The 26,617-nt window shown below is 44.0% G+C and overlaps 1 protein-coding gene across 6 annotated transcripts in view; it reads right to left on the bottom strand.

The window, feature by feature from the left end:
• The window catches only part of NAA25 (N-alpha-acetyltransferase 25, NatB auxiliary subunit), a 37,845-nt gene extending 15,076 nt beyond the window's left edge, over window positions 1–22,769 (bottom strand). For 2 of the 6 annotated variants that reach the window (XM_035118449.2, XM_035118450.2), the window contains exons 1-10: window positions 22,639–22,749; window positions 14,754–14,839; window positions 13,414–13,552; window positions 12,535–12,653; window positions 11,312–11,386; window positions 9,820–9,927; window positions 6,839–6,917; window positions 5,876–5,987; window positions 4,161–4,250; window positions 2,266–2,435 (exon numbers count right to left, since the gene is read on the bottom strand). In XM_035118449.2, coding sequence (XP_034974340.2) covers window positions 2,266–2,435; window positions 4,161–4,250; window positions 5,876–5,987; window positions 6,839–6,917; window positions 9,820–9,927; window positions 11,312–11,386; window positions 12,535–12,653; window positions 13,414–13,552; window positions 14,754–14,839; window positions 22,639–22,699 — 1,039 coding nt within the window. In that variant the 5' untranslated portion in view covers window positions 22,700–22,749. Of the gene's footprint in view, window positions 1–2,265; window positions 2,436–4,160; window positions 4,251–5,875; window positions 5,988–6,838; window positions 6,918–9,819; window positions 9,928–11,311; window positions 11,387–12,534; window positions 12,654–13,413; window positions 13,553–14,753; window positions 14,840–20,947; window positions 22,466–22,638 lie in introns of those variants that run through there. The other 4 variants (XM_035118451.2, XM_060276337.1, XM_060276336.1 and 1 more) reach the window with 4 other exon arrangements.
• Between the last annotated feature and the right edge of the window lie 3,848 nt (window positions 22,770–26,617).

The following is a 26,617-nucleotide window of genomic DNA, read 5'->3' as shown; positions in this document are numbered from 1 at the left end:
CTTGGCTTCTCTTACTGAACTGACACGACTCCCTGGTGCACTTTGAAATTTAATACAGTAGTAATTTAAGAATATCATGATGAATTAGGAAGCTAGGTGGTAAGCAAAGATGATTCCAAATAACTGAAGTAAAATCAAGCATACAATTGAGAAGGCAACATGTGAGGAATATAGCAAGTTGGAACAGAGAGGTTTCATTTTCTTCTCTGCCCCCTGCCACTCTTTGCCTGCTATGCTTATAGTGCTGGAGGTATGCCAGCCACAAGCACTCTTTGTGGGGGTGGAGCGAGTGGAAATACAGGTTATGGTACACTATCTTCTTTCTGAACTCTGTTACCTTCTCTTTGTAAACCCTTGGCAAACGTGCCTCTACACACAGACATTAATACAACAATTTGGGCATACAACTAAGATGGGGAACTGCTTTTGTTAGGCAAGCCAGCTCAAATAGTGGCCAATCTTTCAGAGGCCACATTTCACAGGTGGACAAGGCAGCCCACTGTCAACCACATGATGTCAGGTGGAAGGGATTCCACCTAAAAGCAGCAGGGCTTGTATTCAGGGACAAATTTAAAGTGTGCAGAATGCAAGCTGAGGCTGCAAAGGAACAATCAGGAGCATGTGGCTTGGAGTGCCCTCCTTATTGTCCCTTTCTAGCCCTTGCTTGCATTTGGTGCAGATCTGAGTAGAAAAGACTCCACCCAAAAGCAGCAAGGCTTGCACTCATAGCCAAACTTAAACAATGCTGAATGCAAGCAGGAACAAGCAATGGTGCACTGAGACTTCCCATTGTTTCTCTGTATCCTCAGCTTAACCTATCCTGCACCTGACGGTGGGCAAAGTGAAGCTCAAAACAGCCACATGGACCAAATTGAGAGGTTCACCATCATTGGAATATACCATTCGCTCTAATAGCAATCTCAGGTGTTGAACATTTATACTTTTGTTAGTGATATGGGGCCAGTCAAAAGTAAGGTGGTAGCTTTTGCACTCTAGAAACCAAAAATAAGGCAGTGGTTCCAGGTAATCACAAGTTTCTTAACTAAATGAAAAAAAGAGTTTTTTAAAAACAATCAGAAACTACATGACAGGAGCCTGGGAGCTTACAAATAGTTGGTGGCAACTGAGCTTGGAGAGAGGAGAAAATGCAAATGGCCATGGTTCAGTGGTGGAGAATGTGCTTTGCATGCAGAAGGTCCCAGGTTTAATCCCTGGCATCTCCAGGCAAGGCTTGGCATGTCACCAGTCTGATGAAACCTAGAGGAGCAACCGCCTGTCACCACAGACAATAGTGAGCAAAATGGACTAATAGTATAAAGCAGCTTCCTGTGTTCCTAAAAAGTGCCCAAAGAAACCAGGAATCAGGCAGGCAGTGGAAGTCAAGTCTGTACTTTGAGACACTGAATGTTTGTGAACCATCCATACAATCCTCTCAAAAGAAAAGGGGGGGAAAGAATATTTGACTTGTTCAAGCAACCAACAAATATCATAGCAAATATCTGGTATATGTGTGGGGAGTTTGAGGGAAGGATTCCTTGTCCATCTCTAGAACTGTATCCCCCCCACCCCACTATAAAGCTATGAAATATGTATCTTTGTGGCAGGTGGGACAGCAGAAGGCCTTGGAGTTGGGGGAGGGGTGAGAAGCATCCTTATCCCTTCCCCACTCCTGAAACTCATCCCCCACCTAAGTCAAGAGTCCTGAACAACACTGAAGGTTCCAGGCTATATTACTGGGTGTGGTCACACTGCAACATCTTGTTGCAGATCCCTGCTTGCTTCTTTTTAAAAGGACATGAACTCCCATCTATCTGCCCAGTAAATTTCCATTTAAATTTTTAACTAAAAGAAAAAAGAAAGCAGCAGGGATGCAAATACATCTCACTTGACAATTTGTGAAGAATGTGCTGCACGAACTATTTCTCCAACTACTGAAGGGATTCTACTTCACTCTCAGCAGGGAGACAACTCTCAAAGCACTAATAATATACACACACACAAAGCTAGTTTTAGTGTTCCTTGTGCAGCAGCAATTCTTGAGGCTCCAGGGTGTTAGCATCTAAATATTTACCATCCACAAGCTGCCTCTCTATGCCAAGGATTAAAATAGAAGACAAACAATCCTCTCCCCAAAGCATGGGTGGATTTCTGCAATTCTTGTGCAGAGTTTACATCAGCTGCGGCAATCCCAGGACGGAGCCCTGGTTCTACTTTCACACCCTCTCCCTGTGAGGCTCAATTTGGCATCCCATTAGTGGCCCTTACCCAATTTGTGTTCTTCACTGCAGCCTCTGTGCCGCAACCGCCTGATCAGCTCCAGTCGGGCGAGGAAAGGTCCCCGGAGTGGCCGGGCACTGTTGGCTTCTTGTGTTATCCTCTGCTCTATGAAAGCCATGGCTTGCTCTGTGCTGTGATGCACTTCGCCTTCAAGAGAGCTGTGCACAAAAAGGAAGTATGAGTTCCAGTGCCTCAAAACAGGCCTTTTTGTGAAATTCTGATCACGGAATGGGACACAGCATTGCTGCTACCCTGCCCACCAGAGCCTAGTATGTAACATTTGACTTTTTAGGATGAGAATGGGCAACTGCAGGTCCAGGGACTCAATACCACTCATGGCAGCTTCCTGCCTCCCAGTATAACTCCAATTCAAAGCCCCTCCAAAGCCCCCACTTCCTAAAAAAACCAACTTTCCTATTCTTTCCAATATTTTCCACCGCATAAGTCAAGGGCCTTTTAACCCATGGATGAGGAAATTATGGCTATCCAGATGTTATTGGGACTCCAACTCCTATCAGCCCTTGCAGCCAACATGACCAATGGGCAGGCATGTTGGGAGCTGAAAGTCCAACAACATCCAGAGAGCTGCAGGTTCCTCATCCCTGTTTTAAACCCTCCTCCACATCTGAAGAGCAGCGAAGGCTTGACCAGAGTCGTCCTCTTATTTTGACCTCAAAGTGTTCATAAGCCAAAAGACAGCTGGAGCAACCAGCTGGGGTATATAGTAAGGTGAAGACCGTGACAAACCTTTGGCTGATGCTGAAACCAGAACTTTGCCTACATCCCAGCTGGCATGCAGAGGAGTGTCTGTGACACTCATTAAAAGGAAGAAATGAAAAGGACCCATGTCCATGTGGGAGTTTAGGGGAGAAGCTCCAAGCACCTTCTTTAGCAGAGGTATGTTATGAATTACAAAGGAGAGAGCTTTTTGTATTGACACCCCAACTTTAAAATACCTTCTTGAAGGGGATCTATCTGGCATCAGCATCTCATTATTTTTGGTTAAAGGTTAAGACTTTATTTGCCAAGGTATCTTAGAAGCAAAGTGCAGTCTGGTGCCTTTTTGTTCCTTAGTTTCAAATTTGTAGCTTATATTTTATTTACTTGTGTTGCTATTATTATCATTGTGTAACATTGTTTTGATGCTGTGTGGATTGTTCCCACTGATGAAAGGCAGGTTCTCTTTTCTTGTTACCTCAAACCAGTTTTGGTTTGAATGAAGGAACGAACAAATGAATGAATATTGCTAGTCTTTCAGTGTCTGCCCAAAACTGATTCAAAATTAGGTAGCCTAAGAGGAAAGAAAAGCTGGTGTCTATGATGTCACTGTCAGGGTTCACAAGTAACACCACACCATGTTTTAATAAACTATGGGTATTAGACCATGCATTATTTGATTGTCCGAACCTGGCCATCAGCTTAGCCTAATTATGATTTGTCAACCACAAACTGATCACATTTGTAAACCATAATTTGTTGTTTCTTATAAATCCTGGGTTTGTGTCAGCCATGGCTTAGTGTTCCATGCAAACCTAGTACTCATTTTGGATCATGATCTGCACTACTAAAGTATTCAAGAAGGTAGAAGTGTCTCATGCCCCTGGCTAGGAGAAATGAGTGGAAACATCTGGATTTTTACATGTACTACCGGTACTTCACATGAGGGGATGTACTCAACACTCATTTGGTTCTCTCAGGACATTCCTTCCTAGATGACACAGGATCCAGATGCAGGCAATAGCTGATGCTGTGTTTAGGAGTAAGGAACTAACAGCCAAGTGTACTAAGGAAATGAGCCCCTATTGCTCTATCCTCCCCATGCAAATATTTCAATTAAAAAGAGACAAATGTTCAAAGCCCTCAAAAGAGGGCAAGACACTCACTGCTCTCCTTCAGCTGGGGGAGTCCAGGCTGCGTCAATCAGTTCAAAGATGGAATCGAAATAGATCATATAAAACTGCCAATCATCTGGGCTAAAACAGAAAAGAGGCAAGCAGAAGAACTGAGCACACTGTAAAATAACTTCTCTCTTTCACGTTACGGAAGGCAAAATGCCCATATCTGGGGTAAAAGTGTCCTGAGATTCACTAGTATTCTCCTTGCAAGGAAGAGGAGAACAGCTTCATGTCTGTTGTCTTTCATGTCTTAAAGAAAAGGCAAGATAAGCATCCCTAACAAAAAAATGCACCAGTGAAAATATTGAGCCGTTTGTGTCACCAGCCCAGTCTTTAGGAATACTTTGCCAACAGGGGCCTTCTCTTTCGACACTTAACAGCTGGGTCAACAGTAAAAGTAACTAATTTAAATAGTCAAACAAAATACTCACATTTTCCTATGATAAACCAGTCCTTTGTCTAAGTATTTGTCAACCACCACAGTACCTCTCTACTCACAAGCTAGGCTTTTGAGAGGTGAGCAAAGGCTGACTTCTTACAAAGCACTTGAGGAGAACAATGACTATGTTTTTCCTTATTGATCTCCATGTGTGAAAGAGCTAGACCCTTTTGATACTTTTAATGAAAGCTAAACATTCAGAGGGAAGCTATCTCCCTCCCACTTGTCCCCAGACTCTCCCACAGCTATGGTCTGCGAAGAATGCTTATCTCACAAAAGTGAGTTAAAATCTTGTAATTTACTATATTTTAGATCCTATTGTATCTGATGACAGGGCAGAGCAGGGGGGACACTGAAACCTGTTCTTATCCATTATAAAAGTCAGGATGCTGCTTTACTAATGCTTCTTAGGAACACAGGAAGCTTCCTTACACCAACTCAGACCAATTTATTTGTTACATTTATACCCCACCTTTCCTCCAGGAAGCTCACAGTGGTGCACATAGTTCTCCTCCTCCACATTTTATCATCACAACAACCCTGTGAGGTAGGTTAGGCTCAGAGTAAGTGACTGGCCCAAGGTCACCCAGTGAGCTTCATGGTTGAGTGAAGGATTTGAAACCTGGTCTCTGAGGCCCTAGTCTGACACACTAACCACTGCATCACACTGGCCCATACAGCTCAGTATTTTCTACACTGACTGACAGTAGTTCTCCAGGGTTTCAAACCGGGAGTCTTCCCCAAACCTTTCATATGCAAAGTAAGTGCTCTACCACTGAGCTACAGGTTCCCATTGCTACTTGCTCTTTAAAAAACTAACAACTTCCTTTTTGTTGACCTTAGGAGGGAAGGCATTTTTTCCAAACTGCCCCCAAATCAATCAAAGTCTCTGGCGGCTCTTGTTGTAACTGAAAGTGCTGCTTTCAGCCAGTGTATATAGGGTGGATCCAATCAATCCTGTTTAATAGGACAAGCATCCCATCCCCTCACACGCTGGCTAGGTGGGGGTGGAAATATAAACAGATTTAGGCTCTTAAATTAGGAGGAACAAGAAGATATTCTTTTGGGATTGTCCCAAACAACTTGCGTATTTGTCTTGGGAATATGATGGTGCAGTAGTGGCGATGGAGGAGATAATACCTTTTGCTTCAGTTTGCTTAGGGACCAAGAGAGAGAGAGAGAGAGAGAGAGAGAGAGAGAGAGAGAGAGAGAGAGAGAGCGAGAGAGAGAGAGAGAGAGAGAGAGCGCTGAAACTCCCACTCACTTTTTCAGCAGAAGTTTCCTGGAGAGTGCGTTGCATTCTGGCCACTTGCCCAGCTTTTGGTACATCTCCATGCACTTGTTCTCTCTGCTCTGGAGCTCACTGGTTAACTTCTCTAAATGGAAAAGAGTCATAAATTCACAAAGTCCAAATTGCAAAAGCAACCCTTCCCCCCCCCCCAACAGATAAAGCCACAGGCAGGCTAAAAACATAAAAGAAACTTAGATGGGCTTACTCGGAAGGCTGTTTTACTTTACCAAATAACACAAAATGCCTGGAGTAGGGTGGGCAGGAGAGAACCTCACATATGCGAGTAACATAGTGAAAGTTAAATGGCTGGCAATCATTGTGCAATGGATTACAAGTGCCCAAACTATGTGCAGAACAGTGCTTTTCTGTAACATGGAGTAAATGTCCATGTTCTTCATTTGACAGAGTCTACATATTTATTTAAATGTTCACAATAAATTCGAAACATGACCTACTGTCTTGTGTTTATATTGTTCAATTTCAAACCCATACGGTTTTGTCTGTAGTTTGCTCTAATCAGCATAATTGCGTATGCTGAAAAGAAAGCATTAACTCTACTTATTTAAACAGAGGGTCATAGATTCAATTAAGAGATTATCATTAGAGATTTATCGCACCCACATAATGTGAATCAGGCTACTTTGAAGGAATACTTCACGTAACTGATTCAAAACGTATATGGAAGTCTGGTTTGACTTTGAAAAATAATTTATTCTTATCCGTGCTGGGCAAAAAGCCTTATCTAGTTCAGCATCTGGGTAACAAGATGCCTCTCAAAAGCCTACAACAGGACATGAGAGCAGCAATCACCACCTGCTGTTTCACCCCCATCAACTGGTATTTAGAGGGATGCTGCCTCCAAATATGGAAGCTGCACCTTTGTCTACAAACCACTGAGACTTGCCAGTTGTCAAATTTGAAAAAGAGATACACTACCTCCTAATTTTCCTCTCACAACATCCAGAGCTTCCTGGTATTTCTCCAAGCGTTCTAGAATCATGTAGTAAAGCTCAACCTGTGGAAGTTAAGAGGAACAGGATGCAACTTAAACAAGAGACAGTGATGTGACCAGTAGACGCAGTCTCTGCATCTGTCTTTTTAAAGAGGGTATATTCAAGTGGAGTGAAAAATCTATGCTATCTGACAAATTGGAAGAAAACTAATAATTTATCTTTAGCATTACCCCTCTAACCCTTTCTTCTATCTTATTCTTATCCACCTATTAACATTAAACTTGTTTGTATTGCTACATTTTGATAGGCTGGCCTTGCAAAGATAGTGGCCCACTAGTGGTTGAAATGCCTCCTTCCTCCAAAACCCAAAGCCTCTGGAAGACAAATTGCCAAATAAAGAGGTGGGCAGGAAACACAGGGTAAATCTGAGGAATTAAAAACAAAACTCCGCATTCTGCACTGTTTCTTAGTCTTGTAAGAGGGTTGCCACTCTGGTCAACAGAAAAAGCAGCTGGGACTCACACCTGATCAGCAGTCATTTCTCTGCATAGGGTTTGCAGGGAAAGGCAGCAAGGTTTTTGTTATCAAAAGCCAATTCATTTGATCCAATTATGGGCCCATTGAAACTACTCAGAAACTTCCGGTCTGCCGCCAGCTCCGATCGGCAGGATTTGTCTCGGCTCCGAGACAGCCCGACTCCGCGAGGGGAGGGAAAGCCGCGGGGGCGACGCGGCTCCCATAGAACCCCAAATTGGGCTTTTTGGGGGCGAAAGCTCAGCAGCGCTCCGATCGCAGGCCCCTTCACTGCCCGGTAAGCTCGGAAAGAGCCCTGGAGAAAGTGGAGACAGGCGCCGCGGGAGCCATTTTGAGTGCCATCTTACCCTCGCGGGGGGAAGCCCTGATACCGACGGAGGAGAGCGGCGGATTCTTCTAAAGTAAGAACCCAATCATTGGATTTATATAAACCTTTTGCATTTAATTGGATCTGAATTGGCAATACGGGGTAATTTAAAAAGGAAGTCGATTACCCCTCCTCTGAGAGACAGTGAGACAGTAAATCAGCCCTTGGCTGTCATAAAAGTTCAGTTTTAATTTACCAGGAAGCGGACTTAGAAACTCCCCAGCTGCAGGCGCAGGGGAGAGAATTGACGCTAACAGGATTGCCTGCAAATTGGGATTAATTTCAAAGAAAGTCCCTCTGAAAGCTGGACCTGGGTCCCTGGACAGGTCAGTGAACGGACCTTGAGAATAATAAATCAATTAAGAAAATTGGATTATAAATATTTGATTTGGAATTGAGTAACTGATGATATTTAAAAAGTGTTGTTGAAACGTGGATAATGATTTTAAGAGACATTTGATGACAATGGAGTTTTATAAAGAAGATGGAATATACTCAATCCAGTAAAAAATGGCGAGGAGAAAGTTGGAATTTGATCCCTGCCTTTACCCGGATGCACAAACAATTAGAGCCACATGAAATTCGAGATGCCTGAGAACGACCCAGTCATAACAACATCACAAGACTTTGTTTGGCAAAAGATTCTCTCTGCACTATCGGACATTAAACAGGTGTTAAAGCAAGACAATGAACAACTGCAGGAGCTCAACAAATCATGGAGAGACAGAGACGGCACAAAAGACTTACAACCACAAATTTTAGAAGAAGAGGAACATGAACAACACAGTGCTCCACAAGTGGGAGATGTGGGGCAAGATATAGATCCTTCACAAGGAGTCCTCAAAAATGAAACAGTGGACACCGCTGAACTCCTAGTGAGAGAAGGAGTTCAGGGTAAAAGCTGGGAACTGGAAGGAAAAAGGAGGAAAAAAGAGATAGATGTGGATATTGACAATGTAAAGATTTGGCTCCAAGATGTAGAGGGGGAAAAGAACGCAAAGGAAGAGGAGAGGGATTGGGCAACAGGTCTTGATGGGAAGGGGTGGCAGAAGATGGGGAGAGAACATTGGGGGTGGGTCTGGGAAAGGGTGGGAATAGGATGAATAAGTGATAAATATTTTTAATGGACTGATATGTATGGCATGATCTGGCTATGATTAATGGAATTCATTGAAATGTCTAAGGGATTCGGTTACAGTAGTAGGGGGGATGTGATAAATTGATTAGGGAGAAGGAAAGAGGTTAGATTTTTATAATTTGGAAAAAATATATTCTTGGTAAAAAATAATAAGTTAAGGGAAGAGTTAAAAGTTTGAAGAATTGAAATAGAGTTGAAATAAGTTTGGAAATTGGAAATATAAAATTGAAAGTATAGATTTACAAATATGAGTATTATGTGTAAAGTAGGAAAGTTAATTTTGATTATTATGAAGGGATGAATTATTATTGTGAAAACTGTCCAATTGATAATTAATAAGGAATTCAGAGTGGGGGTAGTCGGGGAAGTCTAGTTGGTTATGAAATGATTTGAATTAAGAAGTTTAATTTTTGTGTTTTGTTTTTCCCCCTCTCTTTTTCGCCTTTTTTCTTATTTTTCTTATCTTTTTTTGGCCTTCTTTTTCTTAGGCCTTCTTTTGTTTTTTGTCTTTTGTTTTGTCTTTTGGTTCTATGAAGGAAATTGGAATTAGGATGTATTTACAGTGATGTTGTTAATGGAAAATAATAAAAATTATTTGAAAAAAAAAGAAACTACTCAGATCTTCTCTGCCACATACTTAGGCCACCAGCACTTTTACAGATCTCCAGATTATCCTGGCAAACTTGAAAAGAGCTGTAACCAACGAGCAGAATCCCATCAAGTTTTGGAGAAGGATTAATCCAAATATGGGGCATGCTCAAGTACCCCTTACTTTCTACCTTAGCAATGTGCCTCTTCTAAGCCTCACCTTCCATTTGCTCGTGACATGCAAAAGAAACTATTCAAAACCGAGCTGTAATAATTCAGTGATAGCAGAATCTGAATTGATTTAATCAACAATTAGTTTTTTTAAAAAATATCTTACTTCTGCCTCAGCTTCAATTTTTTCTTCCTTCACCATTTTTTCTACCATTCTTTCAGCTAGAGGCAAAAACATGGTTTTTGAGAGATTTTCATCCTGTGCAGATATAGACTGAAAGAGAAGAACATATAGAGCTGCCTTATACAGAATCGACCATTGTTTCATCTAGCATGGTACTTTCCACTCTGACTGGCAATCGTTCTTTTCTAGCTCAACTACTAGAGATAACAGAGGCTGAATGGAGGGCTCTCTGTGGGCAAAACAAATGCTCTGTCTTCTCAACTATGGGCCCAGTCAAAAGTTTTCAGCTGCTGTGAATGTTCCGTTAAACAAGTGGACATTCTGGCAAACTTAGGAAAAATTAGTTGAATGTTTTGCTCAGTAAACATGCTCCTCTCACCCACAAGGAAATAGTGTTGATTATGTTCTGGGACTGCATCACAAAAAAACGAATTGCTAAGTCAGTTAAAATGAACTAGTAATGCAATGTGCCAGTTCTCTTGTTGATTTCAGACAGACTGCAAAAGAATTCTGCCAATGACCTTTGATAGGCTTGGCTGAACTCCAGATTTACACCAATAGTCAATCTCAAGTAACAACCTCAGAACTCAACTCATTTAGGAGGACAATTATAGACTGAAGCAAGTGAGGCAGAGAGGTGGGCTGTGAGCTCATCTCAATCCCTCTCATACGCTGGGGGAACAGATTATATTCAGTTTCAACAATCATACTTGGGGTGGAGGAGTGACCCATCTCATACCTGCCAAGTTCGTGTCTGAGAAATAAGGGACCGGACCGGAAGTAGCGCTGCCGCCATTTTGGAACTGGGCGGAGCATGCTCAGAAGCGACTTTTGATGCTGCTTTTCCCAGTTCCAAAATGGCCGTCACGCCAGAAGTCGTACTGCAGCCATTTTGGAACTGGGCAGAGCTGCATCAAAAGTCGCTTCTGAGCATGCTCCGCCCAGTTCCAAAATGGCCGCCACACCAGAAAAAAACGGGAAAAAACAAAAAAATCCGTTTTTTTCAGCTGGGAACAGCTGGAAAAACAGGGGTTTCCCGGGGAATACAGGAGACTTGGCAGCTATGACCCATCTTTGACCTGAGGGAGTATTGAAGGGCATCTAGTAAACACTCCTGGAATTCTCTGTTATCTCACAACATGCCCCATCAAAGATGACAAACTCCCAGTCCCAACCTGCAAACAAGCTGTGATAAGGGTAGCCAATGTAGTGCCCTCCAGATGTTTTGGGGCCTCCCATCAGTCTCAGCCAGTATGGCCAGTGGCTATGGGAGTTGGGAGTAAAACAGCATCTGGAGTGCACCACATTGGCCACTCTGCTTTACAACACTTGCAGTATACTGGCAATGTGTGATGCACTTGCAGTACACAGTCTACTCCCAAAATATACTGAGCATCTTCACACACAAAATAAAACAGAAAAAGGGCAGATTATTTCCAAGGAAATGTTATCTCCCTTGAGACACTGTACCCACCTGCATAATTAAGCTCATCACAGACCAAAAATAGTAAGGGTTTTTGGGAACAATTTTATAAAGTGCCATTCCAGCCTGAAAAAGAAGGAGGTATAAACAAATCATTCCTGAATGCTTGATTCATTATACTTCAGCCTGTGGTAAATGAGACCCGCTGAAAGCTCTTATTAGAAACACCTGAGAAAGAAATGGTTTCGGTTTGACTATCCATGGACTAATTTACTTGTCTTTGAGTTCTTGTACCACTGTGTTAAATGCAAGACTCGTTTGCTCAAACCTGTTAACCACAACAGGAAACTGTTCTTTTTCACAAACCAGAACCCATCAAAATATGTTCCAAGTAAACTCTGGCAGTATTTCAGAAGTTCCTTAATGAGAAGATCAGTAATGGTGGACAAGTTTCCTGAACAACAGATCCCCCACAATAACGAATTCTGGATTCAATTTTGCTGATAATGACACTCAACACATAGCTAGATCATTGTAATTAATATAGGTGTTTCTCTCTTCACCCCCCCTCCCTCTCATAGTCAGGTGCGGATACACTAAAGTCAACAGGGACCTCTGCTTACTTGAATTTTGCACATTTGCAAAGCCTGATAGTACAAGATAATTATACCCTTTGAGTTAAGCGTGCATATATTGATATGAATGCATCTGCTATCAATGCACATAGCAAGTTGATGCTTTTAAGTAAGTGTTACTCACAGGATAAAGGATTTGCTAGACTAGGTCCATAAATTAATTTCATGGGTCCTTCACATTAATGACACTGTCTCTTTACACATTTTTCAAACATTACAGGTTAAATGTGAATGTGAAGCACTTAAAGGCACCTCAAATCACAAGTATTTTAAACCAAAGAAGTCAAATTTTCAAAAAGGTTTCGGAGTAAGTGTTTTCTATGAGTGGAGGACACGGCCAGTCGGTAGAGCATGAGACTCTTAAGCTCAGGGTTGTGGGTTTGGGTCCCATGTTGGGCAAAAGATTCCTGCATTGCAGCGGTTGGACTAGATGACCCTCGTGATCCCTTCCAACTCTACAATTCTATGTAAACACAACTTATATATGAGACTTTATCCATAACAGATTACTAATAGGTTTACATATACACATCATGGAATATCAAAAGATCTTTAGGCTGATTTTAGGTTGAGTTACCTCTCTGAGGGGTGTATTCACTCTCAAGCTAAATTGACCTAGCTCCAATTCAGGTAAATTACCTGCTGCATCTTCTTGTATTCCCCAACCCTTGCATAGGCCATGAAGAGGTGGGAATGATACTCTTCACTGCTGGGAACTTTCTTCACAGCTGCCTCGTAGAGTTTTGTGACCAGCTCCGCTAAATGAAACATTTTAATAAACAGGTTGTGTGTTTGGTTAGGACCTATAGACTTCTCCCAAACCCTAAGTGATTGTACAGAACTCAAAACAGCTTCACAAAGTTTTTTTAATTAAAAAAATGAGGCTTCAGCCGCAGTAAAGGGGGCGGGGACCTGTGTGGCTAGGCACTTGTGATTGTTCCAGACTTGCATGTACAAAGCATTCTGCATGCCTTTTGTCACAGAATGTGTGTTGAGCACCTTTATCCTTTCACTAGCAGTGGTGGCAGCACTTTGCTTCCATGGGAAGCTGCTAGGGCCCCAATATCTGCCTTGCCCCCCCCTCACGAAACAAAAACCAAAACCACTGACCCAGCACTCTAAGCTGCTTGGTTTAGCTGCACTCCAATTTCACCTGGAGCAACGCTATGTCTGAAGCATTGTAAAAGTATTAAAATGGCAGCAAGACCCAGCTGTGGGTCTTGTGGATCTAGTGCTGTGTCTACTGTTAGGTGAGCTCGGTGAGCTCGCCACCATCAAAGCTGGACCCTGTCCCATCACTTCTCCTAACTTCTACAACCCAGAATTAAATACTATGGGAAACATTATGTCTAGAGAACAACGCAGCTTAACTGGCCACCTCTCCACCCCTCCCCATCAATTAGCTGCCAACTGGCTGCCACACTAGTGCTTTTGAATCAGGACTGCTGTTGTAAGCAGGACACTGGCAACAGCATTTTCTGAAATGTCTGAAATAGGAAGGAAAACCAAAGAACTCACGCCGATGCATTTCCCGGTATAGGATAGTCAGAGCTTGTAACGAATTATCATCCGTGGGTTCAAGAGCAGCTACTTCTTGTGCTAAACAGAATGCTTCATCTTGCTTCCCGGTTCTTTGCAGGCCGATTGCTTTCAAAACCTGCACATGGATCAAAGAAGAAACTTTCAAAGGGTTTCCCAGCGGCGATATAAAGGAAGCACTATGGGGGGGGGGAGGAATCCAGCTGCACAGTGAATGGGGCAGAATTGTTTTGGCAGGTGGTAACAATGGAGCACGTCCCAAAGGAAGGAGCTGCAGCCCACAGGCAGAGCACATGCTCTGAATGCAAGTGGCCTGAGATTCAACCTCTGATGTCTCCAGGTGGGCTTGGGAAAAGTCTGTTTGAAGTGCTGAACAGCTGCTGACAGTGAGTGTAGATGAATTGAGCTAGATGAACCAATGGTCTTGCAACTTCTTGTTGTAATGCATGTAATGCAACTTCTTATGTTCTCTTCTGCACCTCCTGCCAACCTTAGTTCAGGGATGAAGAGCTCGTGACCCTCCAAATGTTGTAGGGACTCCAACTCCCATCGCACCCAGCCAGTATGGCCAACAGTCAAGGAGATGGGAGGTGTGTTCCAGCAACCTCTGGAGGACCACAGGTTCCCCACCCCAGCCTTAATTCACTGGACATCTGGTTAACTTAAAAGACTTAGAAATCTAAGTAAGCTCTGACTTTGAGACCTCATTGTTGTGAGTTTGTGGAACAGAAAGGCCGGAGTAACACGGGTTAAGCTGAAAAGAAGTAGTAGTTGTGCACTGGTGGTGGTCAAAGCAAAATCATGCTCCCATCCCCATGTGTTCCATGATAGCTAAGGGTAAACATGGCAGAAAGCATCCCTCTTTTCCAGAACAGCCCAAGGATCAGAACCTCCTTTCAGTCCATGTGTCACAGTCCCACATGGGCAACCTTCCAAGAGCCATGTGCCAGTGATGGATAGGGCCAGATTTAAAAGTGGGTGGAGCAGTGGATTTGCATCGTTCACACTACATTCCAACCATGCAGAAGTCAAAGCTTTCTACAGACAACCAAGAGGCATTATCACAGTTCAAGGACATATTCCAGTCAGGTAAAAGCACCTGAGGAAGGCACAGAGCAGTGCCAATGAGGGATATGGCCCTGGGAGAGTCCCAAGTGTGAGGCAGAGAGGTCTAGAGGGCTGTCTTCAATTCCCAGGGCTTCAAATTCTCCACCCTATACTAGCAATGCAACAACTAAAGAGAAGAGTCTTGCCTTGTTTATTCAAGACTGAACACACTGACTTTTTAGCATCTTAAAACAAACAAACCCTGAGCTTACCTTAGCACAGTGAAGGTCTTTGTGTTTCTTCAGTAACTTGTCTGCCTGCTGGATTGCCATCTTATTATTGCCATTGTCAAGGTAATCTAATGTAAGAAAGGGGGAAACCACAAACATTATTCTTATGGTTATTCTTAGTTATAATTTTATTATTTAAATTTTTTGTAAACCACTTTTTCTTACAATCAAGCAGTGCATAAATTTTAGGAACTAAATAAAATACATAAATACTACAGACTGATTTTCTGAGGGGGCAGTCTTCACATTTAGGTTAGTTTAGAGGAAAACAAGGGGGGAAAGATGAGTAAAGAATAATATGATAGAGGTATTTAAGATTATAACTGCTGTAAAGGGAACGGATAACTTATCTCCCCCCTCTTCCTGACTTTCTTGCACAACACTAGATGTCAGAATCTACCCAATGAATTCCAAAGGTGATGAGAAAACCACCCAAGATTTCACACAACATAAAAATTAACTTGTGAAAGCTATTATAGCAGTGTATAGCGACAACCACCAACTCATGTTGGGTTTTTAAAATAAAGGAATAGAAATATTATGGGAAGATAATTCTTTGAATGGTTAATAGTGATGGCAAGCCTCTATGATCAATGGCAGTGTTTCTTTGACTTCTGGGTGCAGGGGGTGGTGGGGCAGGGGGTGGTGGGGAGAAGAGGGAACAGCAGTTACTGACGTTTCCCATGTCGTCTTCCTGGTCATTATAAAGTCACAATGCTGAACTGGATCTACCTTAATCTGTCCCAGCAAGGCATTCTCATGAAGAACCTTACAGATGCTTTTTAAAGGGTTACAGTATTACACAGAGGGGAGTTTGCCTTACTGACATTTCTTTTGTATACATCAAATGGGATTTGCCACCTTTATTTGGTTCATCATCACAACTACTCAGTAACAGGCTATTACTGCAACGTTAGAGCTGGGACGGACAGGGACTTGCCCAAGTCTAAGGTTGAGGAGAACTCAACTCCTGACTATATATAGGAGCTGGGTACAAAAAAATAGTCCTCAATAGAAGTTCATAAATGAGTACTTCAGGAGTGACCCAAAGAGGAGCAAAACAAGATGGTAATGGACAAGCAAAGAATTAACAGCAGTTTTGCTAGCATTCAGGAGGAGCACAAATGAAATACTGTTACATTTTTAAAAGCAGGCAAAGGATTGACCTAATGCAATTTTTCTCCACAAACATACATGCGGGTAAACAGAAATGGGAGAAGGCGATGGACACCCAACAGGAAAGAGACTAGCCTGGAGGGTCCACAGATGGATCATAGCAGCCTCCTGCACCCCTTTGTCTCTCGCCTGAAAGAAGAGGGGAGCATGTGGCTCAGGTTGCAAATACTATAGTGTATTCTGGTTCTTACTCTTAGTTCCAAGCACACATAGAGAGCATGAGCATCATGCAGAAATATTAAAATAGGCACTGGCTTAAAGTTGTGGTGCTCCGCATCGGTTTACCCGAGATTACACAAAGTGGACATCACTGAATGACTGAAGCCCCAGTGTATTTTAAAACTTTAAAACTCCATAAAAACTTTATGGAGCAATTGGAAAAGTGGCAGTTCACAAGAAATAGAAATGGATGCATAAAGAGTATGACTAGACAACCTCACCAGGTTTCTCTAAAACATTGCCAACACCCTCTGTTCTAACAGAATTAGCTCAGCTACCAGAATGGCAAATTGTTGAGAACAGAGTATTAGACATCATCCTAAGGGTTGAGGACTTTGGGGGATATAGTACTACAACTTCATTAAGCTTCCGTACAACATACAAGCAATTAAGATGAAAGGCAGACAGGAAATGTAAAAGATGCTTAACTGTCATCAAATAAGCTGACTGTTGCTGAAAAGTGAAAAAGATAAGAACATGTCCAAACATTTACATTAGTTTTCCCCGGAGACAATTGCCTTTGCAAACTCTGCAACTATGTTCACATGTCCAATTCATAGTCGGAGGGCAACATCTTATTCTAACCAACAGCATTTACATATCACACATGTTTGATTACAAGCTGGCTGTTTCATGTAGATAAGACATGAAAATCTTTACACAATGGAAGCAGAATTTGATTCAAGGTACTCCTGATTGTACATAACTAAAAACTATGGCCCAACTTTTAAAGAGCTATTAAAAAAACTGTAAACAAACTTGAGCTCCTCCAGTTGAAATTAATGGGACTTACTTGTGACTTAGAATATACAGTCTATCCAAGCTACCCAGTCCACATTAACCCTATTGTCATCAGGATATTACACTGGTTGTCACTGTGCTCCTGGGCTCAATTCAGGATGCTGGCTCTAACCTACAAAGCCTTACACAGCTTGAGACCCTAGAACTTGAAGAAAGCTTACATGGGGCTTGACGTCATCTGCAAAGAGACATTCTGAACATGCTCCCTCTTGTTAAAATTTTGAGGGTGGCAGCAAGAGAGAGAGCCTTATAGATGGTGCCTTCCATCCCACCTGTGGAATGCTCTCTCCAAGGAGCTTGCTACTCACTTTACTTTTTTTTCCTGCACAAAGTAAAAACTTTTCTCCCTGTTATTTTTTTAAAAAAAAAAACAGGTAAGTTTTTAGTATTTTATAGTTAACGTGTTTTTCTTCAGCCAGTAGCTAGGTGACATTTTTACTACAGCTGCCACATCTTTGAATGGGAGTGTTCTGTGCTGTGTTTTACCCAGACTTGTGTTCAAAGGGGTTTCTTGGTGGGTGTCTGTGAGATTTAATTTATGCAATAAAAAACCCTTTATTGTCATATTGTATGTTTTGTTTATCTCTAAGCTGCCTTAAGGAACTCAGATAAGAGACACAAATTCTATTATTACAGAGCAAGTAGGGAGTAGTGGTTAGGGTGTTGGACCAAGAAGTAGGGGACCAGCATTTAAATTCCCATTCAGACATTAAGTTTACTCAGACCATTCATTGCATCTTAGCCTAACCTACCTAACAAGCAGCTAGGCTCCAAATGGCACAGTTGCCACCACAACTGGAATGTCTATTTGCTAGGGGGTTGGACTAAAATGAAACCCAGGGTCCCTTCCAACACAACAATTCTACGATTCTATGATCTCAACTACATTGCTTGACTGTAGCTTGCTCTTGCAACAATTCCCAGCAAGGGGTCCATGATTTGTGCGGCAGTGAGAAGATCAAGACACACGTCTTTTGCTGCACATAAGTCAGCTGTCCCAGTGGAGATGTCAGCCACCAACCTGGCGCTCAGAAACGTCCACACAGTAGCAATCAGACCAGCGCCAGCAACAAAACGCACCTAGCACCTGGCAAATTTTGAATACTCACAGGGTTGTTGTAAGGGTACAATGGGGAGCAGAACCATGTACAGTGGTACCTCGACTTATGAAGACGATCCGTTCTGCAGCCGTCTTCGTAAGTCGAGGTTTTCGGATGTCGAAGTGCATGGTCGGCGCATGCGCGGAGCGCGATTTCGCACTTCTGCGCATGTGCAGGCCGCACGCACCAGGCGTGCACGGCAAAAAGACTTCCAGGGAAGTCGAAACCTTCGAAAGTCGAAGCGTTCAGATGTCGAGGTATGACTGTGTATTGCCTTGAGCTCCTTGGAGAAAAGGTGGGATTTTAATGTAATAACAAATAAATTAAATACTTATCAGTGCTTCTAATAAGTCCAGTAGGTCTTTATAAGGCCCAAACACAATGCAGATTGTTGCTTGTAAAAATATATACAGTATTTTTGTATGTGGCTTGTTTGTTTTAAGGAGTATTACCAGAAACTACTTATGGAAAATCAAGACACTAAAAATATGTCATTTAAGAAATAAAAAAACTACCTCTTCTTCTTAGTTTTCAAACCAAGTTTTCAAACTTAATTTCCCATCATAACTGATCAAGGCTCCAACTCAATAACACATCCTATACTGAGGCACAACTTCATGCATATGCACACACTCAAAAGAACTGAACACACAGAACTTCAGTCCACATCTTTGAAACAGATTTGCACAAGCTGAAGTGGAAGGAATTTTTCTTTTGAAAGGCAGAGACAGCTCTTTAATTTTAAAACCAAGCAGAATTAGGTTCAGACCTGGTACTAATAGAACCTTTGGGCTACACACCATTCCATTGAATTCATTCAAAGTGCAGAAATGTCACAGACATTTATGCCTCTATAGTCACTTCTTAAACCATGTTCACTGGTTCTGCCCCAAAGGTCTTCTAAAGACTCTTGACTAGCATTTTATATTGGCAAGTTAAGAACTGCTTCTTCTTTGCCTTAACTTTCTTCAGTACTAAACATTTAAAAAATTCTCAAACCAAGTACAGAATTTTATCTTTCTTTTCCAGCGTTTGCCAAGTACCATGTACAGTACAACAAAACAACCTGAGTTCTTAGCCAATATTCCTAAGACAGGTTGAAAAGGAACAGCATCCAACACATTCTTTAAAATTATTATTCCTTTCATTTTTATACTGTTGTATATTAAGAAAGCTATCTCAAAGCAGTCTACAACCTACATTAAAACACCAAATAAAACAATCCAGAATAAAACATTATTGAAGGAAGTCAAATATAAGGTATACATTCAAAGCAACATAATTAACAGGAAACTAAAATATTATCCTGAAGCATTACAAAGGAGGTCAGCTTTTGACAAGCAGAATGCATATTTAACTCAGCACAGTTAACAAAAAAAAATGGAATACAGTATAAAGTAGCTTCCTTAAGCAGTAGGATCCAACCCAGACAACCAACTTTTTAAGTTTACAAAGGGAGAGTAGGGGGTGAGCAAATTAATGTGGTCACTGCCTAACGCAAGTGAAGGTTCTCCATACACTGTTAGAAACTTGGGTATATAAACTAGGTACCAAATGGCACCGTGAATCTAGGTTGCAGTCACCACAACGGAATGCCTATTCACCAGGGAGTTGGACTAAATGACCCTTGGGATCCCTTCCAACGCTACAATTGTACAATCTAAACTGCATTGCTTGACTGTAGCTTGCTCTTACAACTACAGTGGTACCTCTACTACTTACGAATTTTTCTACTTACAAATGGAGCTCCGTCTGCCATCTTGGATGCGGTTTAGATAGGGTTGCTTCTACTTACGAATTTTTTCTCCCAATGCATTCCTATGGGATTCGACTTACAATTTTTTTCGACTTACAAATGTGCATTCAGAACGCATTAAATTCGTAAGTAGAGGTACCACTGTATTCATTTGTCTCAGTGCAAGAAGGAGAAACACACACTGGAAATGGTATTAACAATGGACCAGGCCCGTCTTGCCCATTGGGTGTAGTGGTGTGGTGCACCAGGGCGCTCAGGGGCGACCCAGCAAGTGCAGGAGCTGCATGGCAGCCTCCCTTTTCCCTCCTGCACGCCCGCCAGCTGCGCCGCTCAGGAGAGAGCAGGGAGGTAAGCGAGGCGTACCAGGCACTAGGACCCTGTTCCGCCCTACAGCGCCATGGTCATTCCTGCTGGCGGGAAGGCTCTGTGGCGCCCATCTGGCCTCCGCTGCCGGCGGGAGGGCTCAGGACTGCAGGAGGGCCTTCGTAAGCCCTCTGGCAGTCCGGAGCTCTCCCTGGTGGCTCCACAGGGGGGTGGGAGGAGAGCCGACCTCCTTCCCATCCTTGGGATCCTGAGCAAGCCCAGGGCTTGAGGCTGCCCGCCGCATGCCCTTCCTCGTTGCGGCCAGGGCACAGCAGGTGATCCCTCCCGGAGGTGAGTTCCCGCCCCTGCACTCTGACTCAGAGCCACGCAGACCGGAGGGAAAGTGGGGGGTGCCGGAGAAATTTTTGCACCACGGCGCTGGATACCCTTAAGACGGCCCTGCAATGGACTAAGACTAATGTGGAGATTTCTGGCACCTGACTAATTTCCAACAAGTGTTTTCACCTGAGAGATGCAGATGATATAAAGGTTTCATTCAGCATAAGTGAAAATGTGTAAAAAGTAGCAATAGACTTTGTAAGGAATAGAACCTAAGTATATCTTGCAGCAAGGAAATAATTGCAGGCGACTTCCGATTTAAGCGGGGGTTACGTTCCAAGGCACATTTAAGTTAAATTGCATATATTTGAAACACCAATGGGAAAAGCCTGCAAACATCCCGCTCTGCCACCTTTTGTGACATTTTCAGGTCATTTCTGGGTTTGGCGCGATAAGCATGGCCATGCACATCTCAGACGCACCTAAAAAGGTCACTGCCTGGAAAAGCTGGATCAAATTTTAGACACAGCAAAAGAGAAGCTTGCATGTGAAGTGTTGTTTAAATATGATGTGGAGTTATCCTGATCAAACCTCTCATGGACTGTAGCAGGGCACTGGTGAGGGTTGGACAGTGGTGCCCTTTTTCAGATTGTTTCTCACTACTACATCAAAGGGGGCTTGGAAGTGTCATCTGGTCCAATACTCTAAAGTTTTGCAAAAGAAAAGAAAAGAAAAGAAGACCTGCTACAACCATACTACTCAATGAGGTCAAAGATGCCAGCATCACACACCCCTCTAAATTAACAGCAACAACAAAGCCATTGCTTCCACCACCACCAAACCACATTAAGTAAGCCACACAAGCAGGCAAGACTTTACAATTTATATCTCTCTCCTCTGGTTTAACAAGGATATGAAGTTTGTGGCAACTGGTCGCATGAATGTCATGCAATCCTTGCCCCCTGCTCAGTCCAGCCTAGCAAATCTACTGTTAGGAAAAACAGGTCCCTAAGCTCCTGCTTCTCCATCTTGGCTCCATGAATTCTGTGAAACCCCCTTGTTCACCCACAGCACCACCTGTCTCTTTAAAAGCATAAATGTATGAAGCCCCAGACTCTCTGCTAATGATATACTGTACTCATGTGTACTGTATTAAGAAATGGTTTTAGACCATAGGCTGCAACCCTGCTGAGTCCAGAATAGGGAGTAGGGAGGAGAGGGTCCCAAACCCACCATCTCCTCCTGGGGAAGGAAATGTTCAGGATACGATGAACTTCTGAACACGTAAAATAAAAAAATTCCTTCAGTGGCACCTTAAAGACCAACTAAGTTTTTATTTTGGTATGAGCTTTCGTGTGCATGCACACTTCTTCGGATACACTTGAAACAGAAGCAACCAGACCCTTATATATATTCAGAGGGTGGGGGGGGTGATGGGAATTCTGAACACGTGTGTAAGACCCCAAAATCTCCCTCCCCCCCCCCACAGGATTTGCAATGAACTTGGCAGCTCCTTCCGCTACAAATCCACACGAAGGCCGGGACAAATGGGGGGGGGGTTCTGCTCAGCCTCCTCCCCTGCAAATGCCACACTAAAGATGAACACGAGGCACCCGCCAAACCCCACCACAATGACAAACATGGTGATGCCTGCTTGAGCCCACAATAACCACACAGAAGCCCAAACATGGGGGTGCCTGGTGAACGCGCCCCCAAAACGCCACAATAGAGGTGAACACGAGGGGACGGCATTCCTTCCCACCCTCCAATACCACAACGATGGACATTGGGGAGTGTGTGTGGGGGTGTCCCTGCAGCTGCTTATCCTCCCCCCCGGCCCCGTACCACAATAAGAACGATTTTTTTGGGGGGAAGGCACCCGCCTGTTTAGGCTCTTTTCCTCCCGCGCCCCCCCAACCTTAAACTAGGGTCTCTGAGGGGAGATGGGGGAGGAGGTGAAAAAGGCGGGAAGGTTCAAGCATGTTGGGGGGGGGGAGACGCTGGTTTGGAATGGGAGATGAGGGGGCGGCGAAGGGTAGGGGGTGGCCTCGGCTGAGAAAGGGCACGCGCGTCCACGCGCTTAGGACGGGGCCGCGCGCGCTAGGGAAAGGGGAGGGAGGGGGAGGGAGAAGAGGGGGGAAGGGAACCCCCCCCACGCCCGCGGCGTCGGTACCGTAAATGGGCCGGAGGCGCCGGTCGTTGGGGTCCTGCACATGGCCCCGCGCCGCCGCCATGATGAGAGCGCAGAACCGCAGCGCGCAGCCGCCGCCGCCGCCACAACCAAGCCAGCCGGCCCGGCCTGGGCGGGCCCGTGTAGGGAAAAGGGGCCGGGCTGAGGCTGAGGCGAGGCGCTTCGAGGGGGCCAAGACCGGCGAGGCGGAGGCGGCGCTTAGCGGGCGTCCTCGCTACCCCGCCGGCCTCCCTCGTGGGCCTTGAGGCGCTGCCGCCGCCTCAGCCTGTGAGGCGGGAAAGCGAGCTCCCCTCAGCGAGCCGCGTCATTGGCACTGTTGGTTGCCTGAAGGGCCTCATTTAGGGGCGACTCTCCTCACAACGACCCTGTGAGGTGGGCTGTATTGAGGGGTGTAGGGGTGTCCTCCTGGCCCCTCACAAGCAGCCGGGCAAGGTAGGCAGGGCCAGATTTAGATTTGATGAGGCCCTAAGCTACTGAAGGTAATGGGGCCCTTTATATGTCCAGCTGCCCTTTGTCAACAACAAATTGTCGTTTTTTTGTGTTTTGAATATATGCTACAGATATGGTAATTTATGGGCCTAATAAAGCCATTTGCACATAACAAAATATGTATTTTATCAAAGTAATTGTTGAACTGAAATACAGTTAAGAAGTCTATTAATAGTGAAATAATTATTAAGCTCTGAATTAAATTGATTTTTTCCATAACAAACTTAATAATGCATTTGGCAAGAACTTTCTATGGGAAAGCGTGCCTTGGTTTTGGAACACCTTGGTTTTGGAACAGACTTCGGGAACGGATTACCGCTAAGTTTGAGAACCAAAGTACCACTGTATATATAAATGAGCAAACCAGTGATATTTTAGGGAGTAGGCTAACAGGTGGGGCCCATGACTTACATCATAGGAGCCTACACAACACAAAACACTGTTGCTGTATGTAGGTTTTATTTTTATTTTATTTGTTTTTTTATCTTATATACATCCAGTTTTTTTCCGTAAATTTTTTTTGGGGGGGGGGCTTGTTTAGCTTATACAGTACGTAAATCCAGCACTGGAGGTAGGCCTCTCAGGGAGCTGAGAGTAGATTTGAACCCAGGCATGAGGCAGGCAAAGAGGAGGCAGCAGCAGACCCATCTTAGCCTTCCCTGCCGCCCCTTGATGAAGGAACAACTCACCAGGCGTGGTTGTTGCAGTAATGGCAGAAAGTTACCGGTATTTGGTGCTGTTGACCCAGGCGACGAACATTCAGCGTTGGTTTCCATGTTAGAAACTTGAGATAGGAACGCTAGGAGCTAAATGGCACCTTAAACCTAGGTTATGGGCTCTGCAATGGAGTGTCTAGGCGCGCTTTTTTTTGTTACAAGAATACAAAGCTGAAAATGAATGAAACACAGTTAAAACCTTATGTTCACTTTAGGTAAAGGTAAAGGGGCCCCTGGCCATCAGGTCCAGTCGTGTCCGATTCTGGGGTTGTGGCGCTCATCTCGCTCTATAGGCCGAGGGAGCTGGCGTTTGTCCGCAGACAGCTTCCGGGTCATGTGGCCAGCATGTCAAAGCTGCTTCTGGCGAACCAGAGCAGCACATGGAAATGCCGTTTACCTTCCCGCCGGAGCAGTCCCTATTTATCTACTTGCACTTTGATGTGCTTTCGAACTGCTAGGTGGGCAGGAGCTGGGACCGAGCAACAGGAGCTCACCCCGTTGCAGGGATTCGAACCGCTGACCTTCTGATCAGCAAGCCCTAGACTCTGTGGTTTAACCCACAGCGCCACCTGGGTCCCTATTATGTTCACTTTACACACGGTCTAGTCCAGGCATCCCCAAACTTCGGCCCTCCAGATGTTTTGGACTACAATTCCCATCTTCCCCACCACTGGTCCTGTTAGCTAGGGATCATGGGAGTTGTAGGCCAAAACATCTGGAGGGCCACAGTTTGGGGATGCCTGCTCTACTGCATTCCACCATACAGTAGAGCCTCATTAAATGGTATTGCATGCACACCCTTAAGTATTGTGGGGGGCTGGCAGGGGGTGCTTTGTGTCTGAGCTGGGATTTCTAAGGAGCAGTTTAACCCCTCCTCTTACACCACTGGATCTTTGGTCTCAGTTTGCATCTTGCACAGAATGAAAACTGAGGGTGCATTGTTAGCACCTGTGGTTTACTGCTGGATGCAGTCCTGCTACCATGTGGCGCTTAATCAGCAGCAGTTGGGTATTAAATTACAGCTGGAATTTCCTGCTGTAGCTTATTGCTTTTTTTCTTCAGCTTGAGTCAAAGGGAAATCCATAAAGGTTATTTATTAAATTAAAACTATTTCTAAAACCAAGGTGGTTTACAGGAAAACAATAAAGCACCAACATTACAGCATTAGTGTCAGCTGGAAACGGCCGTCAATGGTCTGGGAGCACCTGAGCAAAGAGAAACATTTTCAGCAGGCAATGGAAACATGCCCGTTAGTAGTTGCTATATTGCTGGGGGGAGGTAATTTCACAATGTGGGTGCATATTGCCCCTGATACGGACCTTGGCCATATGGACTAGTAGCCATTGACACCTTTCTGTGAATTTGTCAAATCCCAAATTAAAGCCATCCAGGCTCGTATTGGTCGCTAATCTTATAGTGTAACTACGGTATGTGCTGAGCAAATTAATGCCTCATTTTGTCTGCGCTAGTCCTTCCACATTTAGTTCTTCCACCTCTGGTTCTTGTATTATGAAAGAGGGTAGGGAGCCTCTTCCCCCATGCCATCTTTCCATTTTCTTCACATTGTGTATGTAATTTCATTGATAAACAGAAATACAAGGGAAAGATTATGATCGCCGCCTTCTTGAAGCTATATTGGCAGAAGAGGGGAACACAAGAGCTTTGCACTTGCTGCAGCTCATTCCTGTGGCGATGCAATGAAGACAACCAAACCAACTTTTATTTATTTATTTTGTTAAAAACCCCTTTGCATGAAGATCATGTAGTAGTTTACAACATAAAATAGGACACAAAATAAAGGATTATATGGCGGAAATGGGTAGCTTGGTCCCAAGTTGTTTTGCACTTCATATGTTGAAACAGCACTTTGAATTATGCTAACATTTTCTCATACCAGGGATCTTCCAAAAAGGAGAGGGTATGAGAAAACCCGGATTGGGAAGGCAGTGATTTGGGATGGATAGCAGGATGGATAAGTTTAAGTGCCAGTTGCTTTGACCTTATCCTGTATGCTATTTCTCTTAAGGCACTTCAGAACATCTGCACATCCACCAAAAAGGCATGGAAGGTGAATGGCCTGTCTGGTGGTGGATCTCCCACCAGTGGTTTTTGTAATGAGGGTGGGTGATTGAACAGGGAATGAGAAGCTCTTGGTGGCAGCTCTTTGTTACTTCTCTGCTGTGCAATAAAGAATTCAGTAGTAAAAGTTAAAATCAGAAATTGAGCTGGCAGAAGAGAAATTAAACAGTCACGTCCCCATCATAAAGCCCTGAGGTGCAACAAATCCAGCAATGTCCAAAAAATTGCAAGCACCAAATGATTGTATCCTAGCAACGAGCAAACCGTGTGCCTTCCAGCGCTGCTGAACTTCAACTCCCATCAGCCCCAGCCATCAGGGATGATAGCGATAGCAACTCGGGTTATAGGGACAGAGCGCTTTCTACAGGATGTGAGCAGAAAGAGATGCCTTAGCTCCACCTCATGGACTCTCAGTAGCAGGGACGCCCAGCCTGTGGGGGAGGCAACAGAGACGCAATCACGTATGTAAATATGCATGCCCTACAGCATTGTGGGAGAAACAGCCGGGGTGCAGACCGGGGGTTACAGGGCACCCCGAAACGCTAGACTGCCCAATGGGTCCCTGGGAGCACGGCTGCTTTACAGGATCGAGCTTACTGGGACTGCAGAATGGAGGTCGCTGTGTCCTTAGTAGGAGAGAGAATGAGGGCCAGGAAGCGCTCTTGCCGTTTCAATTC

Source organism: Zootoca vivipara, chromosome 6, assembly GCF_963506605.1.
Source record: "Zootoca vivipara chromosome 6, rZooViv1.1, whole genome shotgun sequence".
NCBI classification, from domain to species: domain Eukaryota; kingdom Metazoa; phylum Chordata; class Lepidosauria; order Squamata; family Lacertidae; genus Zootoca; species Zootoca vivipara.
Note: the sequence above shows the minus strand (reverse complement) of the source record. Positions and strands in the feature narration are given on the sequence as shown.